The sequence below is a fragment of the Serinus canaria genome, chromosome 1 (genome assembly GCF_022539315.1).
Source record: "Serinus canaria isolate serCan28SL12 chromosome 1, serCan2020, whole genome shotgun sequence".
Taxonomy (NCBI): domain Eukaryota; kingdom Metazoa; phylum Chordata; class Aves; order Passeriformes; family Fringillidae; genus Serinus; species Serinus canaria.
Window position 1 is genome coordinate 88454674 of NC_066313.1, and position 16415 is coordinate 88471088.

A 16415-nucleotide genomic window follows, 5' to 3' on the forward strand; every position below is an offset into this window, starting at 1 on the left:
AACAGTTCCTCTCCTAAAAGCCTCCCTGTCATGCTACAAAGACATGTTTAGAACATCAAGAGTCCATACTGGACTCAGCAGAACCAGTGCATGGAAACCAGTGCAGGTCTTCTCTGCTGCTGCTCACTTAGTGTGTACACACTGGGCACTTTCAAATGCTGAGAGGAGATATGAGACAAGAAAGGCTCTTGAGTTTTTCAGTCTGCATAATGAGCTCCTGCACTGTTCCTTCTGGTTAAAGTTGTGTAAACAGTTGACACATTCATGTTTTTGAAGACCACTGATCTAGAACGCTGGTGTTAACAGGTTACTGCTACATGATAGCTACCAACTCATTTTTTGTGGAAAGAAGGGTGTTCTCTCATCCTTCCTTTAGCCACCTCTGGGAAGCACTGTCCCTGGGTGTTGTGCAGGTAAGTGGGTGGGTGAATTTGGACAGGTGACTACAGTTGGTGAGTAGTTACATGATACTTTGAGATTTATTCCTTCAGTTGCTCCCAAACTGTGGTGACTTCTCCCCTACTTCTTTCCAATGAGGAAACTCATTGTCAAATCCTGGAACTTGGCTTTAAAATCCCCATATGAGCATTGTGCCCTTTGTAAACTGGATTAATCATTTGCTATTCCTTGGCTGTTGATATATGGGTATTCCTTTTTTATTTTCATTCTATGTAATAGAAAAGATCTATCAATAATGTCATTTAAAAACTTTTGATAGCTAGAAATCTATCAGCCCTGCTAAGATCCTCAGTTTAACTACCAAAGGTGATTGAAAAGAGTACCCATCCTTTCTTGAGTACTTGAGTTGATACTGTTGTTTTTTTATTTTTCTCAAAAATTAGTGAGAGTAGAAAAATAAGCTACTTTAAGTTATTTCTTTCAAAATGTGTCATTCAGATATGGGGGTGGTAGCTCACTCCCTTTTGCAATTAAGTGAAATCCACTGCATGTGCTCTGCAAAATTCCTGACACTGTTTGGCATGTGAGCACTAAGAATTAGCTGATATTAATAAAAAATAAAATAAAATACTAATAAAATACTTGCCAGGTGCAAGTATTTTTGAGTGATTCCCCAATACTGTTTCAATTTCCCATCTTCTAATGAGAGTGAAACACCTGGTTGTCAGTGACTTCAATGAATTGTTCTGTTTTGTTTTGGTTTTTTTATTCCTTGTGTAAATCAGATTTGCCAAACCAGTGTTCTCCCAATCCTTGTCACAAAGAAGGGACTGTCAAATGTGAGGATCTCAAGGGGGATTTCTATTGTGAATGCAAGCGTGGCTGGCAGGGAAAGAAATGTGAAAAAGGTAATTTGGTTTCATTGTCTTTTATTCTTGTAACAAAGATATTTTTGGTTTTGCTGTATTCTCAAATGGTCACTGATACTGTGCTGCACAATTCAAAAGTCACAGAACTGAACCTAGGTTACACATTGTTCATGTTTTTACCCTTCTGGGAAACAGGTAGTTTTTTCACATCTACATTTTTACATGACTCTAATGGAGCTCAGCTTGGTCTTGGCAAGGTAATCCAAGTAGCTATGGTCCAACATTCTGTTCCACCCCTCTGAAAGCAGCAGCAGAAATAGAGTAGTAGTGGCTTTTCAAGCAGAGCTGCATCAGCTGCTGCTGTGAACCCTGGTGTAACACATCACAGACCACAGAGCCCAAGAAGCTGGCCCATCTTCCCAGCTAACATCCCTGCAGTGGGAACAAGGACTTCCAGTTGGCAAGTTGAGGTTTGAGTCTGATGACACACAGATTGATAAAATTAGTCTGTGGAATCCTCCTTGATAGTCTGACCTTATTCCATGTCCACTTAATTCCATATATTCCATTGGTGTGTTTCCATCACCTCAAAAGAGAATTTCAGACAGAAACTATTCGTGCAAGAAGTTCCAGCTGCCCACAGAGTTTTCTCTACAAGTTATCTTCCCTCCTCTTGTTTTCTGGTTTCTTTGGTTCTTTTTCTTCTGCCTGCAAGGCTTCCTGTCAGGGCTGCTACTTTTTTGCTTGCCAATAGTCAGTAATGACTAGAAATTGTGTTCAGCCAGTCCAGAATTGTGGCAACCAAGACAGCAGGAGATCCAAGCCTTTCCTTCTCATGTAAATATTGTGAAGAGTTTATAAGATCACTTAAGCATCTTATTTAATCAATTTAGAAAGCAGACCAGTCAGTATCCAGTTGGCTTTGAGAGCTCAAGCACTGATCAGTCTGAAGCATATTTCTTTATTTTCTTATAAAATGCCATGACATGCTGTACTACCCCTCAGCTATCTCTGGAGTCCCATAGACAAGCAGGACATAACGAGCAGGTGGGATAGATTGAGAGCGAAACTCAGGCTCTGCTGGATTTTACAGGCTTTTGCTGCCAATTTCAGTGGGGCACAGTTAAGCTCACAAATTTTCAGCAGGTGTAAACTTGGGACTTCCTCTGTTCCCATAAGTTCTGTGATAGTAACAATATAGTGTTCCTGTTTTATTTAAAGCTTTTGTCCTGAGCTTACTGGCCATAGCATAATTTTAGTACTTAATGACGATATAAAATACATAACTAGTTTGCTTCTGCAAACAAGCTTCTTTGCCTCCACAGTGACTAAAGATACTTTTATGTATTCTCAGAGATGTGAAGGAGATACTATTCAGTCACAGATCCTTCTCTCTCCCCTTTTTTTTTTTTTGTAAGTTAAACAAACTTGAGCTTATACGCATGAAGTGCTTGAACAAAATCTTTGTGCTTTTTGTTATCACTGTGTTGCATCTGTTATACTTTTCTTGTTTGGTCTTTCTCCTTCCCAATGCCTATTGCACTGTGACCCTGTAGATTATTTACAGATGTGAACAGCTGACTGTGACACTCTCTTTTGATGTAGATATCGATGAATGCAGAACGCAGAACGGCGGCTGTAACCAGCTCTGCCTCAACAAGCTGGGCAGCTACCGGTGCTCATGCTACAGTGGTTATGCTCTTAAAGACAGCAAAATATGTGAAGGTAAGCTTTGCTGGGACTCTCAGTTTGCTTCAGGGGGTTGCTTCATGACTTGTGTCTGTATTTTGGAGAACTGGGTTGCCCTGAGCAGTCCTGGTCTGCTCCCTAGCCCAGCAGAAACTTTCTGGTAGCTCCTCTTAGATTTGCTCCACTGGGGTGGTGCTGGGTGCTCCAGCCAGCCTACATGCCTGGGCTTGTCAGCAGTTGGACCATGATGCTCTCAAGAGCATAACAGAGGCGTGATTCACAGAGGATTTGTGGCTTGGATTGTGCTAAATTGGTTTAGTGGATCAGTCCTCATATCCTGACATTGAGAGGAGGAAGCGCTGGCCAGATGTGTTGTTGTGATTCTTTCCAGTCTCACAGTGCTGCAGTATGTGAGCCATTTGTTTTTCTTTTGAGTGTTTCTTATTTTATTATTTTAGATTTGTATGTGTGCAGCAGCTAATGAATTCAGATAGATACAGATGGCTGAATTCACTGCAACTCAATATTAATAGGTGTAGAAAGGCCCTAGTGAAGTTTGGCAGCTATTTTACATACCAGCTGAGAACAGAAAATGAGGACCCGAAGTTTCTGATTGAAACTGCTGAATGAATTTACATAACCAAAACTTAAGCAACTGAGATTTTAAAAGTGTTAAGAGATTGCATGCTGAGACAAACTCAGTAACTCAACAACAGGTCGCTGTTAAAGTTACATTCATCTTATGAAAAAGGTATATATGAAAATGAAAAAACATTTTCATATATGTGAAAATGGATGTGATGACATTTCTAAACAATTTGCATACATGGTATGAACAACTTAATAATGCTACCAGGAAAAAGAAAAAGAGCAAGATTTTGTTTCCATGTCACTTCCACTCTAAAAAGTGATGACTGTATAAATTACATGGTTCCTAACGGGAGCAGCAACTTAGAAGAGCCAACTTCACTTTTGAATTGTCCTCTGGTGCCAGTCAGCATGGACAGGTGGCTGGCAAGGGGCTCACACATGTGTTTGTTTTCCTGTGTATGTGCATTTGTTCCATACCCTAGTACTGTCTCCTAGAGCTGCTATATAAGCATTCTGCAGCTTCAATATGTGACCTTCCAGCTGCTGAGATTACTGTCAGGTGTGGTTATTGATAGTTCAGATTTATCATTGCATTTTGACTTTTTAAATGTTTGCTCCTGTCATTGTGGGCATACACACAAAAGTTCCCTCTTGTCTTGATGTGTAGGCTAAGCTACATGGGGTACTCAGCCAGTTCACTCATATGTGGGAAAATCAACAAGACTAATGAGTAATTGTAGTTTTAACACATACTAGAAAGCAAAAGTAAATATTAAACTCTCAGTACACTAGAAATGTTTTGTCAACACCAGGATTCTGCAGGGTATTAATTAACACAAGAGGAAAACAATCTGGTTTTTTTATGGACTTCCAGTTCCAGTTCATTGCCTACCCTTATGGCGAAACCCCACGTCTCTCTGGCATGGTTTGTTCTCTGTGACAAACTGGGCTGCTTCAATTCTCCCTTGACAATACAGACCAGCAGATTCAGATCTTAGCTTTGTAAATATATGAAAATGTATTGTTTGCCTGTCTGAGGACACAGAGCATTATTGGATAATATTCATGCTGCTGCTCCTAAGTTTCTGCCTGTCATTTTTTTAAACCTGCAATTTCAGTCCCCCAGGCTGGAGAGAGTGGGGCTTTTTGGTTTTGTGATAGTTGTTTTGTTTTACAGTTTTTCTCCTGGTTCACATTGCATTGCTTTTTCCAACAGTGGCTAATGGCTTAAGGTAAAAAAAACCTACTGATTTTGGAAGCCTGAAGTCACTTCTTATAGCTAGTTTACCCTAAAAGTAGATTCTTAAAGATACTGGTTTTTTTCGGTTTGCAAAGTTATGCAGGGATCTCCTTGCCCTAAGGTCACTCTATGTGAACAGTGAAGTGATAATACTCCTCTGAAGTTGTGTTATTTAATTGCTTGTTTTGCAGACATAGATGAATGCACGGCATCAGCAGACATCTGTGGAGAAGCTCACTGTAAAAATTTAATAAGCTCATATGAATGTCTTTGTGATGCAGGCTACAAGTACGATGACGTGAGAAAAACTTGTCAGGGTAAGCTCAAGAAATGTGTTGGCATTTATGGTATAATCTAAATCTGTAGAACCCCAGAAATTTATTTTCAGGCTTGAGTAAAAGCTTTTTTTAATTTCTTTTTTAATCTTGCTTACACACTGGAGTTCTGTTCCCTTTCCCTAGTTAGGAGTGAGTTTGCAGTCTGCGGTCACCTTTGAGTTCATCGAGTTTGCTGTCATGTTTGAGTTCAGTGAGTTTGCAGTCACCTTTGATGACTTGAATCGAGTTGTACAAGCCGAAGTATAGAGACTTCTTGAAATTTCAACAAGTGCAAGATCTAGTAAAAGCTCAGAAGCATCTGTGCATGTTGCTGTCTCTCTTCATAGGACAAGAAAAGTTACAAAGCAGTAGCTCTTTTTTCAAAACCTGTCTTGTGGTATTACTCTGAACTAGGAATTTAATATGTACTGGAACCATGCAGAGTTCTGCTGGCTGCACTGCCGCAAGCTTACTCAACAGAGTAAGTTTTGGAAGTATTCCAAAACCAGCATTGTTCCCTGCCTTTTGTCTGAGTTAACTCAAATCACACTCCAGCCAGTCCTGTTGGGCATTAAGTGTTAAACTCTGCCTGGAGAGATCCCTGTGGGCTGTCACAGTTTGCTTTCCTGCATTTGTTTGTGAAGAAGATAAAAAATAGCTGAAGAAAAAAAGAAAAGAAAGCAGTGAATGAGGAACTCGGGGTTTATATGCAGTCCCTGACTGCAAGGAGCAGAAGCCAGTCACTACAGGCATAGCAGAAGAGGCCTGAAGGGAGGAAGTCTTGTCTAGAAGTTAAAGCCCAGGGCTCTGCTCCAGCAGACAAGTAGTTGAGTTCTGCTTCCAGCCTTCCCACTGACTTGCTGTGTATCTTTGGGCAGCTGGAATCTGTCTGTGAAAATAGATTTCACAGAATAAGCTGAGTTGGAAGGGACCCACAAGGCTCCAAGGATAGAATCTAACTCCCAGCCCTGCACAGCTCCATCACCAACAGTCACACTGTGTGCCCAAGACCATTGTCCAAATGCTTCTTGAGCTCTGTCAGGCTTGGTGCTGTGACCACTTCCCTAGGGAGCCTGTTGCAGTGTCCAACCCCGCTCTGGGTGAAAAACCTTTTTCTAATATCCAACTTAAACCTCCCCTGACACAACTTCAGGCCATTCCCTAAGTTCTGTCATGTTTAAACAAACTCAGGGTTTTTATCTCTCTTCTTCGCTGGTCTTGTGTAGACATAGATGAATGCAAAGAAAAGCTCTGTGAACAGACCTGTGTCAACTCACCAGGGAGTTACACCTGTCATTGTGATGGCAGAGGGGGAGTGAAGCTTTCCCAGGACATGAATACGTGTGAGGTACGTCAGTGTTCATTGCTGTAACTGCAAGCAGACCTTTACTTCCCAGCACTCTCTGATTCTCTTTCTCCTGTGTGAGGAGAATAAGCACTCAGAAATGTGTTTTGATCATAGAACATAATCCCATGTGTGCCTTTTGCTGTTGGAAGGAGTGTTAAATCCTTGCACCTGGGGAGGATGTTCAGCGGCACTCCTGTTATCAGGCTGCGCTTCAAAAGGAAACAACTGACGAGGTGAGGACAATTTAGAATGACAGTCAAATGCTCTAACTGACTTTGATGCATGCAAGGGAGTTGTTACAATAATAGTTGACCCCACATTCATCATTATTTGCTTGGATTATGAAGTCCTGTTAGGCTAAACATTACCTAAACCAGTAATTGAGAAAGGCAGCCTTGACCACAGAGCTGTTAGGATAATTACTGAAATATAGTATTGTACTCTTTGTTCTTGATGATGTTTCAAAAGCTGTACTCACATTTTAAGGCTTTCAGGAGTGCATTAAAAGCTAGTATATTTTAACAGAGCTTTAGAGCTGCTAGAATTGATGCTATCTGTATGGAAAGTACTCTGTGGTTTTGAACTCTGCATAACTAATTTATTTCTTGGCACCTGTGTGGTCAGACTTGTGGCTGAGTTCGACTTTAGAACCTTTGATCCTGAAGGTATCCTTTTCTTTGCTGGAGGCCATCAAGACAGCACATGGATAGTGTTGGCTTTGCGCAAGGGACGGCTGGAGCTGCAGCTGAAATACGGCGGGATCGGCCGCGTCACCAGCACCGGGCCGCTCATCAACCACGGCATGTGGCAAACGGTGAGCCCAGAGCCCTGCTGGGGTCTCACTCCTTCCTGGCCTGCCTGGGGCGTGCTCATCAAGTGCAGATAGACTCTGTGTATTCCTGGGAAAATGATTTTCCAACCTGTCTATCCATTAAATGCATGCCAGTACGTTATGCATTCCAAGGTGAAAATATTTTTTGTAAGAAATTGAATTATTCTTTATATCCATTGTAATATACACTGCATCTCTGATTTGCACAACCAGAGCAATCACTTGCACAAACAGTGCCCTTGAGATGCAGTAGGGCTAAGATGACTTCCCATCAGTTCAAGAAGATGCACTCTGGCTCAGGGCTGGAAGTCAGTAAGAGGGAAGGAACTCTTTATCAGTTCCTTTAAGAAAGTTTCCAAGTGTGTTTGGAATGGGGGGATGTGGTTGCTTTTGTTTGTTTGTTCATTTTTTAGTCACAGGCTTCAGATTTTCTGAGGCCTTGACAAATCTCTTATGCTACAGTATACTTTTTATAAAGTCTTCAGGCCTGTTCATATACAAAACAGACTGATTTCCTTGTAAAGATATTGGGTCTACTATAGCATCAGGGAATTCTAGAAAAGGTTGGAAGAGATCTCTAACACCATGAAGTCCAACTGTCAACTCAGCACTACCGCTGTAAACCCTAAAGCATCTTTTTATTGATACCATAATCCCAGCAATCTCATGAGATTGTAAGGATTGTAAAGGTTCTTGTTCTTCTTGGCGCTCTCACAGAACATCAACTGGTGATTTTGGGAGCATTACAGTTGTTGCCACTTGTGCCAGGATCATGAGAAACATGTTGCAGTATGATCTAGACTAGATGAGCAGTTTATACATGCCTTCTCACTTCTGCTTTTTCCTCTCCTTTCATTTTTTTCTAACTTAATTAGTTCTTTTACCTTTTAAATTGATGTGCCTCTTGGGGAGTGGGTGGAAGTTCTCAGCTAACTCACATGTGAGACAAATGCAGATACTGGTAACTGTGAATCATTTTCTGGTTTACATTTTTTAGTATATAAAAGCTCCAAATTATGCATTAAAGAAATAAGCAAAGTGGGAAAAAATTGTTTCTAATTAATGAATGAAGAAATCCTTGAATACATTCACTATCAATCACTGACATTTGGTAATCATTCCAGCAGATGAGGTGATGTTTGGTTCAGTTCCTTTAATGACAGTGAAACAATTTTAGATTCCAAATGGAGAACTGTAGAGGTTCAGTGAAGCTGTAGATAAAATGTGTGACATGCTGTATCTTTACATATAGGAATAGCTTCAAGCCAGTTCTTACCGAATTTTATGGTAAGAGTTGTTCTGCTAATTTGAAATATGGCAATTGTAATTGCCTGCAAAGAGAGAATGGTGACAGAAGATGTGAAAAGCAGAGTGAATGCCACTGGAGTGACTTGGGAGTCACAAAAATCAGCAGTTGTCAAGCTAATTCATTTAATAGAGGAGCTAACATACTTGCTAAGTGCCTGACTTCATTATGAGATAATTACAAACTACCCCATATTAGTTTGAGGAGGACACAGCTGAAATGTATTTTCTTTTTTCAGGGAGAGAAGGCAGTGTGATCAAAGTGTCATGTTTAGCCAAGAATTAAATGTCTACTGCCAGCTATCAGTGTCAGGGCTCTTCTCCCCAGGTACCATCCTAACCAAGAAATTGACTGGCTGGGTGACTGCAGCAACGCACCCCGCACATTTTCTGGGGGGTTGTGTAAATCCCCCAGAAATCCTTCCCCAAGGCTTTTTGGGACAGTAAAGACCAAGCTGTGAGTGCTGTGTGGGGCAGGTGGGCAGGAGCCACACTGATGGGGTGGAGGCAGAGGTGTCCCTGCAGCCAGGGGTGCTGACCTGCCCATGGACTGAGATAGTATGGCATGAGTGGAGGAGAGAGCATCATGCACTGCTGCCACAGGAATGGACCTGGAGCAGGACAGTGGCCATAATTCTGGTGACTGTCTCCCAAAGTGTGACAGTGCAGTGCTGATACTGCCCCAAAGCAGAAGGATTACCCATGGATGAACAGCAGCAGGAGGAAGGAGCTTTTAGTCTTCTGACTTCCTATTTTACACCTTTGAGATTTGGGACCTTGCCTGGTTTGCTGGAGGGCTGTTGGTTTCTCCTTTCTCTGCTGTATTTTCTTATCTCTTGCTTTCACCCTAGAGATACTTGGCTCTCTTCTGCTTGACATGTAGTGTCACACACCTCTAAATGCCATTTAATCTATATGGCTGAGTTATACAACTGTAAATATGTTCCTACATTTTGTCCCCTCCTACATTTCTCCATTTTTCTCTCTCTGGCATGGTTTTTGATTTAGGAAATCCTCTTTAAGGATTTCTTTTTACTGTCTCCTATTATAAAACATGTAGCCACACATTTCATTTTGACCATGGACTTGTGTGTGTATTTTGCAGCCTCACTCTCTATGAAACACAGCCCCAACAATCTTCAGATGTCACAGTCCAGGCTTAAATGCAGTTGTGAGCTTTAGTCAGCACTTCAGTATGCACTGAATCAAGCCCTTAGTTTTGGCTAGATCTTAACCAGAGGATATCTTAACTTTGGGGAGAACTTCATATGGGTTGTGAGAAAATAACAATTTTACTATTTAATCGTCAGCAGATGGAAAAACAATGAGTTTTTAAAAGCAAAAGATATGAAGCAAAAGTTGCATACTTTCACTGAAATACAATGACATTTTCAAAACTTCAGGCCAATATTTCTACCTAGGTATTTTCTCTGGTGTTAATCCTTCCTAAAATATTTTGCAATGAGCATTGAACCAGCATTGAAAACACAAACAAGCAAACCTCAGGAAAGACTTTGAATGTGGTTATTTGTGTGTAATTCAGCTGGATGAAGTGGCACGTATGAAATGATGATAGTAGAGAATGCACTTGCCTTATGTTTGTTTTGCATTTCCAAAAACAGTCATCATTTTGTCTTATTTTCAGTGCTCTGAGGACACAGTCTGGTTAGCAAAAATAATAACTTACCTGCACTGTTAAATGTCAGGGCTGAAAGTTAAGCAATCACAAGATTGGTATTTGGTTTTAACCCTGCAGCTGACTGTAGGTCTGTCCCTTTTCAGTGCTGTCCACTTGCTTTTCAGCAAACAGTGGACAGGCTGGCTATGTGCTATGAGCTATGCAGGGCATGAATCTAAAACACAAAGCTGACTGCCCTTATGCCTAAGCATATGGGAACACTTAGCTATGAGAACCATCCTCCTGAATGTCCCTAAGCCATGGTGGCAGGCAGCAAGTAGCTTCTCATTGCCACAAGAGTAGGGAATTGGAGCAGGATGCTAACTACTGAAATGTTTCCTCTTTTGGTTTATATGTGGTGGTGGTGCACCAGCAATTAAGCTTTGACTATAAGAAGCAGGAGCTTAAACAGCCAGAGGGCATTGTAAAGTAGGCAGAATGTAATTTCCTAAACTGGAATCTGTTGAGAATTTTCACAGGGATTAACCCCTTCTCTTATGGAAGTTTTCACTGATTTCAGTTTGCTTGTATTAAAGATCAGATGCAGCTAAGAACTCAGAAATATTTTTTTTATTCATATGTTATTACTTGCTATACAATCTAATAAAATTTTAGGAGGCCCTGAATTCTGGTGGCCCTGTAAGTAGCAGCATTTCTTCACAGTATGGGCACTGCTGCAGCCAGCTTTTCCCAATTCCCATTTGCTCTGTGTCTGCCCAGTGTCTGTGCCAGGAGCAGGGAGATGCTCTGTGCCAGCTCCTTGTGGCACTCCACAGCCCAGAGCATTAGGGCAGTGGTGACCACGACACTGGGCAGAGGTGTCTGTTTGAGATTTTGGCTGTGTGGCTCAGCCAGCTGGGCTGAGGCTGCTACAGCCTGTGGGCTTATGTTCCCACACACTGAATGGGCTTCACAGCCATCCAATACTCAAAAAAATCTGTTTGAGACTGGCTGGTGTGTCTCCATGAAATGCAGTCTGTAGATGTAGGTGCTACTTTAAACAAGCAAGCTGCAGACAATAAATTCATGTCCTGTAGGATGTGGCACAGAGCAACACAGCAGGTGGAAACAGTGTTGTAGCAGTATAAACCAGAATGTACTGGAATTCACAAGAGAAGAAAAAAGGTTCATGAGAGGAGGAAAGTCTGTGAATAATCTTTTCTACTATCAAATTCACTTAATCTTGATTACTGAAGACTACAACCCAAAGGGAGTGCCCAGGTACAAACCTGCTCAACCCTGTCCTCCTTTATGTTACAGCCACAGAGCAAGAGCTCAGAATGGCTGATAAGAGCAATTTTGGGACTGCTAGTCAGAATACAGAGAGAAAGATGCTCAGGACCTGGCCTGCTAGCAGGGAGAGGGCAGGACATGTCTAAACATCCTCTGAAATTGATAATTAGTTTGTACAGCAGCTCACTGATGGAAGCAGCTTCTGGGTGTACAGATGAAGAGTGAGTAGGTGGAGTATCTGTCATAGAGTGGGAAGAAGATCATGAAATAGTGGAGGTGTGTTCCTTTCTTCTTTACAGAAGGATTGGGATTGTCTTCTACTACAGCCACAGAACACCCCACTGGTAGCAGGACCCATGTCCCAAGGCAGCAGAATCCTGGCTGCTGGTCAGTCTGGTGCATCAGCTTTGGGCTTCACCTTCCCCCCTTCCACAGAAGCTTTATAGTGCTTCTCTGTGCAGCCTGGTCATAATCAAAATGATGAAATCTTTTCAAAATTTCAGTGGTAATAGAATCTTCCTAAAAGTAGCTTTTCAGAGACATGGAGGGAAAACTTGCAGATGCTTTTTTGAGAGAAAAGTTATTGCCTATTACACATTTTATTGCCATCTCAAAAATTCCATTCTGTGTTGTGCTTTTTGAAGAGATTGATATTAAAAGACTGGGTCTGGGAGGCTTCTGCATTATCCTACACTGATCCAACAAAAAACATCTTGTTTGTCCTTCCAGCTTTTCCTTTCACATGCAGTAGCAATAGGAAGTTTCTCATTAATAACTCATTATTGCATTTACATTTTGCATCAAGCAGCTCAAAAGTCATGTATTTAATCCACTCACATTTTTCTGTAGCTGTTTTGAAGTAGGTGGACTGTCTTCACCATTAAGGTTAATCACAGACTTCTTTCTAGAGTAGATTTACATACCAAGGTGGAATGTAACTTAAAAGGTGAACAAAAGAGGTTTGGGGACTGAAAATATTTCTTTATCTTGGGGATTTCACTTGGGTCTGTCCTGTACCTGCAACTGCAGATACTAAGTTCTATTCATACTTAGTAACTCAATTTGGAATTTTTCTTTTCCAGATCTCTGTTGAGGAACTTGAAAGAAATTTGATTATAAAGGTCAACAGAGATGCAGTTATGAAAATAGCTGTCTCAGGAAACCTGTTCACACTAGTCAAGGGAGTGTATCAGCTGAATTTGACAGTAGGAGGCATTCCTTTCAAAACAAAGGACCTTATTCTACCAGTAAGTATAGCATGATAACTTGTGTTCCATTGCATGCCCGAAGGGCTTGAGATCATCTTCTCTTGGGATAACGTAGGTCCTTCCTGAGAGCTGTTCAGCCTGCCCTGAAACAGGTGGAATTATCATCTTCTGGATACAGCTTTCTGTCCATTGACTATAGCAGGAGCCTAAGCCAGTAGCAAAGTTGAGTCTCCAGATTTTTTGATTGGTAAGTTTGGGTGAGATGTATCACACCTGCGGAGTTAGGGCACAGCAAAACTGGAGCACATGACTAAATTCACAGTGGTCATGCTGGCTTGGAGAGCAGGAGTGGCCTGGGGAGGGGTCAGTGGGCACACTGCTGTGTGAGGATGCCACTGTGCCTACTGAGTCTGGAACCAACGTGGGGGCACTCTTTGTGTTGTGACCCAAGTTTGTTCTTCACGTGTAACAAATCACAATTTGCTGCATGTGTTTGCTGTGTCAGTATAGTGAGACCCAAGGAAAACCAGAAGCTTATTTTTCTTTGTTTCCTCCTAATTGAAGTAGATACAGCATATGAGTAAAAGTTAAGGCAGTCCTTGGGTAAGATTGGATGATTGATGTGTTTCTGGAATAGCTGCTGCTCAGGCTGGTTTGAATGTCCACCACAAGCAGAGTTGGCACGTGTAAATCCAAATTTGCATCTCTTTAGTCCTAAATTAGGTGACAAGCTTGTGGCTCTGTGACTGGGAGTGCAGCAGCTAAGCCTCACAGCTCCTGTGCCTCACAAGAAGTCATTCAGGGCCACTGCTTGTCACAAACAGTAAGCCCAGGGTGTAGTCAGAATCTAGGATTGAGAGCCAGAAACTCCTCAGGTTTTTATCCTGGCTCAGACACTTAATTCTCTCTCTCCTTCACTTAACTGGGGGTAGTGGTGCTGATTTAAAGACTTTGCAAGAAGCCTTCTCTTTACACACTGACTCACATTTTAATGCTGCAATTAGGTACAGGATAGCCTAACTAGAAGCTGGAAGGAATAAGGTGTGTACAGAGTGATGTGCCAGCCTTGTGGTGCAGGCACCCCTCCTTGAGCCAGAACCCAAAAACTGATACCATGATCAGCTCCAAGGTCTGTCTTGTGTGTCCTGCAGCCTTCTTGCAATGACAAAAAGGATTGGGATTTTCAGCCTTAAGTTAGCCTCCAGCATTTGCAATGCTGAATTATGGAGCTTTGGCTACAGAGCTCTAGAAATAAGGGGTATTAATGATGGGCAACACATAGAGGAGCTTACAGAACCAATACAACCAAAGCAGCACCTGCACTAGCTAGTGCCCTTCTGGCCTATGGAGACAAGCTGAGCTCAGGGGAGTTTCCTGGGGAAATACTGACCACTCACTTGCTTGGGGTCACAGGATTGGGGTTGCTGCCTATTGGTCTGCATGTGCATAACAAATCAAAATTATTTCTACTGTTTAGTATATAATATAACTCAGTATTCCTTTGCACACAACTCCTCTTGACTGAACAATCATGTGAGGCATAAGATGCTGCTTTATCTTCCCAGATAAACCCTCGGCTGGATGGTTGCATGCGGGCATGGAACTGGCTGAATGGGGAGGACACCTCTATCCAAGAGACCATAAAGATGAATGAAAAGATGCAGTGCTTTGCTGTAGCAGGACGAGGCTCTTTCTATCCTGGCCAAGGTTTTGCTGTGTTCAATCTGTCTTACAGTAAGTAGGCTGGGGTTTTTGATTTCTGACCTGTTGTCCTGCCATAAACCATACCTGGTTAATAAACTGTTAAAACTTAGGTGTATGCCAGACTCACTGTTGACTGATGCAGAAAAGATTAAACTTGTGGTTCTTGGTAAAGGAAGGCCTGTAAATCATAGTTCAAGCCAGTGCAAATATGCCCAGCAGGGATTAGGTTCTTTCTGTGTAGCTCCAGTAATACATTTCACAGCCAGACTGGCTCCAGCTCATCCTCAGCCTTAGAGGCTTTACATCTCTCTGTCAGCAGCTGAGGTGCTTCCAGTCCTTTACCATTGTTTCTTGCTCAGCAGGGAGACCTGAAAGCCATAATGCTGTATCTTGAGATTATGATAGACAGAAAAATTAATATTGTCTATTGTCTTGGATTCACTTTTAATCATGGGGTGTCATTACTTACACTTGGGACAAATGCACTAAGCAAATCTCTGATAGAAGCCAGTGAACTTGGCATACAGTAATAACAAGTTTCAAATCAAACTTGGACATCTCTGAGTCCATATGAATGTAGCACTCAGAAAAGCACCTTTTATTGCTCTATTATTGTGTTTGCTTATCTGTGTAATCAGCTATCAGTATTTCTGAACCCACACAAATGCTGACCATCTATTTTGGTAAGTTCTGCTCTGCAGGAGCCATCTGTTTAGTGTTCTGTGGATTTTTCTGCTGTGCCATGGTAAATTAAGGAGTACTGTCATATTACTTAGCACATGGATTTAAAAGTTGCAAAGACAAGGAAGCATCTAAAATGCAGGTGAAGTGCAGATAAGGCCTCAACACCTGCATTTTTTTATAACAACCATTCTCTTTTTTTTTTTTTTCTTTTTTCTTTTCAGTGGTAAGCTCTATAAAGAATGGATTATTGTACTTCAAGATGTGGTGAACTAGCAAAGCTAATAGTACTGTGAAGGGAAGTTGCAGGAGCAGGTTGATATCTTTCTTTGCAGCCTGCATTACCTTTTAAATTATTAGGGCACTGAGGCAGTGAGTATATACCAGAAAATTTAATTCAGGGTTCAACAGGTGAAATAAAACACGCCACACTTCTGAGAAATCAGTGATCAGGAAGAGTTTGAGTAGGGGATGAGTGTAGTATGCTTATACAATTTTTGAGTTTAATACAGGCTTTCATAGAAATGTTTCCTGCATGTCCAATTTCAACTCAGATTTCTCAGTGATCTTTGGACAGATTGGTTCAAAAAAACTGGTTTTCGATTGACCTATCTTGCAGCAGTTCTTTGAATGTGTCAGATTGGCAGCCATGGGAATTTGACTAACTCTTTGTGATAAAAAGCTTTATGTTATCCTTTGATATTCTGAAAAGCAGCAGAATGCATAAGGTAACAAGAGGAAACTGATGCCATTTTCTTGCCCAATTTTATGTTCAGGTGCTTTGGATTTTTTTTTTTATTTAAAATAAATGAGGCAGTCCCTCCAGATGCTTATCTGCCTATGCTCTTCTCCAGGAAGAAATTGAACAGCTTATCCATTTGACACATTGTCCTTCTTTTTCTGCAGTGCAACCTTCTTCTGGAAATGAAACCAAGACAAACTGGGAAATTGAAGTAAATGCTGTGATTCAACCAGCAACAGATACTGGTGTGCTGTTTGCCCTAGTTACAGAAGAAGCATCCGTCCCTTTATCACTGTCTCTGATTGACTATCACTCCACAAAGAAACTGAAGCAACAGGTACAAACAAGTACTTTTGTAGAGAAGTCTCTTTGCTCTTTGCTGGTAACTGGAAGTCAATTTCAAAAACAGTTGTCAGGTTTGCTGCCTGCCTCATTATTTGTCCCACCTGTTCAGAGCACAGACTGAAACTACAGTGCTTGCCTGAAGTTCTGCCTCTTACAGGTGTGGGCCAGATGCTCATAGGGAACTTTTTGCAAATGTGGCCTAGGTAAAAGAACTGCTCTCTTGAATGCAGGCTT

General features: G+C 41.5%; 1 protein-coding gene across 1 annotated transcript in view; it reads left to right on the forward strand.

Moving 5' to 3' along the window:
- Nucleotides 1–16415, forward strand: part of GAS6 (growth arrest specific 6) — a 39850-nt gene that overhangs the window by 18688 nt on the left and 4747 nt on the right. Inside the window, exons 5-13 of the mRNA XM_030234835.2 lie at nucleotides 1185–1307; nucleotides 2874–2993; nucleotides 4980–5105; nucleotides 6332–6453; nucleotides 6568–6686; nucleotides 7078–7267; nucleotides 12584–12748; nucleotides 14275–14443; nucleotides 16001–16173. Of these exons, the coding sequence (XP_030090695.1) occupies nucleotides 1185–1307; nucleotides 2874–2993; nucleotides 4980–5105; nucleotides 6332–6453; nucleotides 6568–6686; nucleotides 7078–7267; nucleotides 12584–12748; nucleotides 14275–14443; nucleotides 16001–16173 (1307 nt within the window). The remainder of the gene's footprint in view (nucleotides 1–1184; nucleotides 1308–2873; nucleotides 2994–4979; nucleotides 5106–6331; nucleotides 6454–6567; nucleotides 6687–7077; nucleotides 7268–12583; nucleotides 12749–14274; nucleotides 14444–16000; nucleotides 16174–16415) is intronic.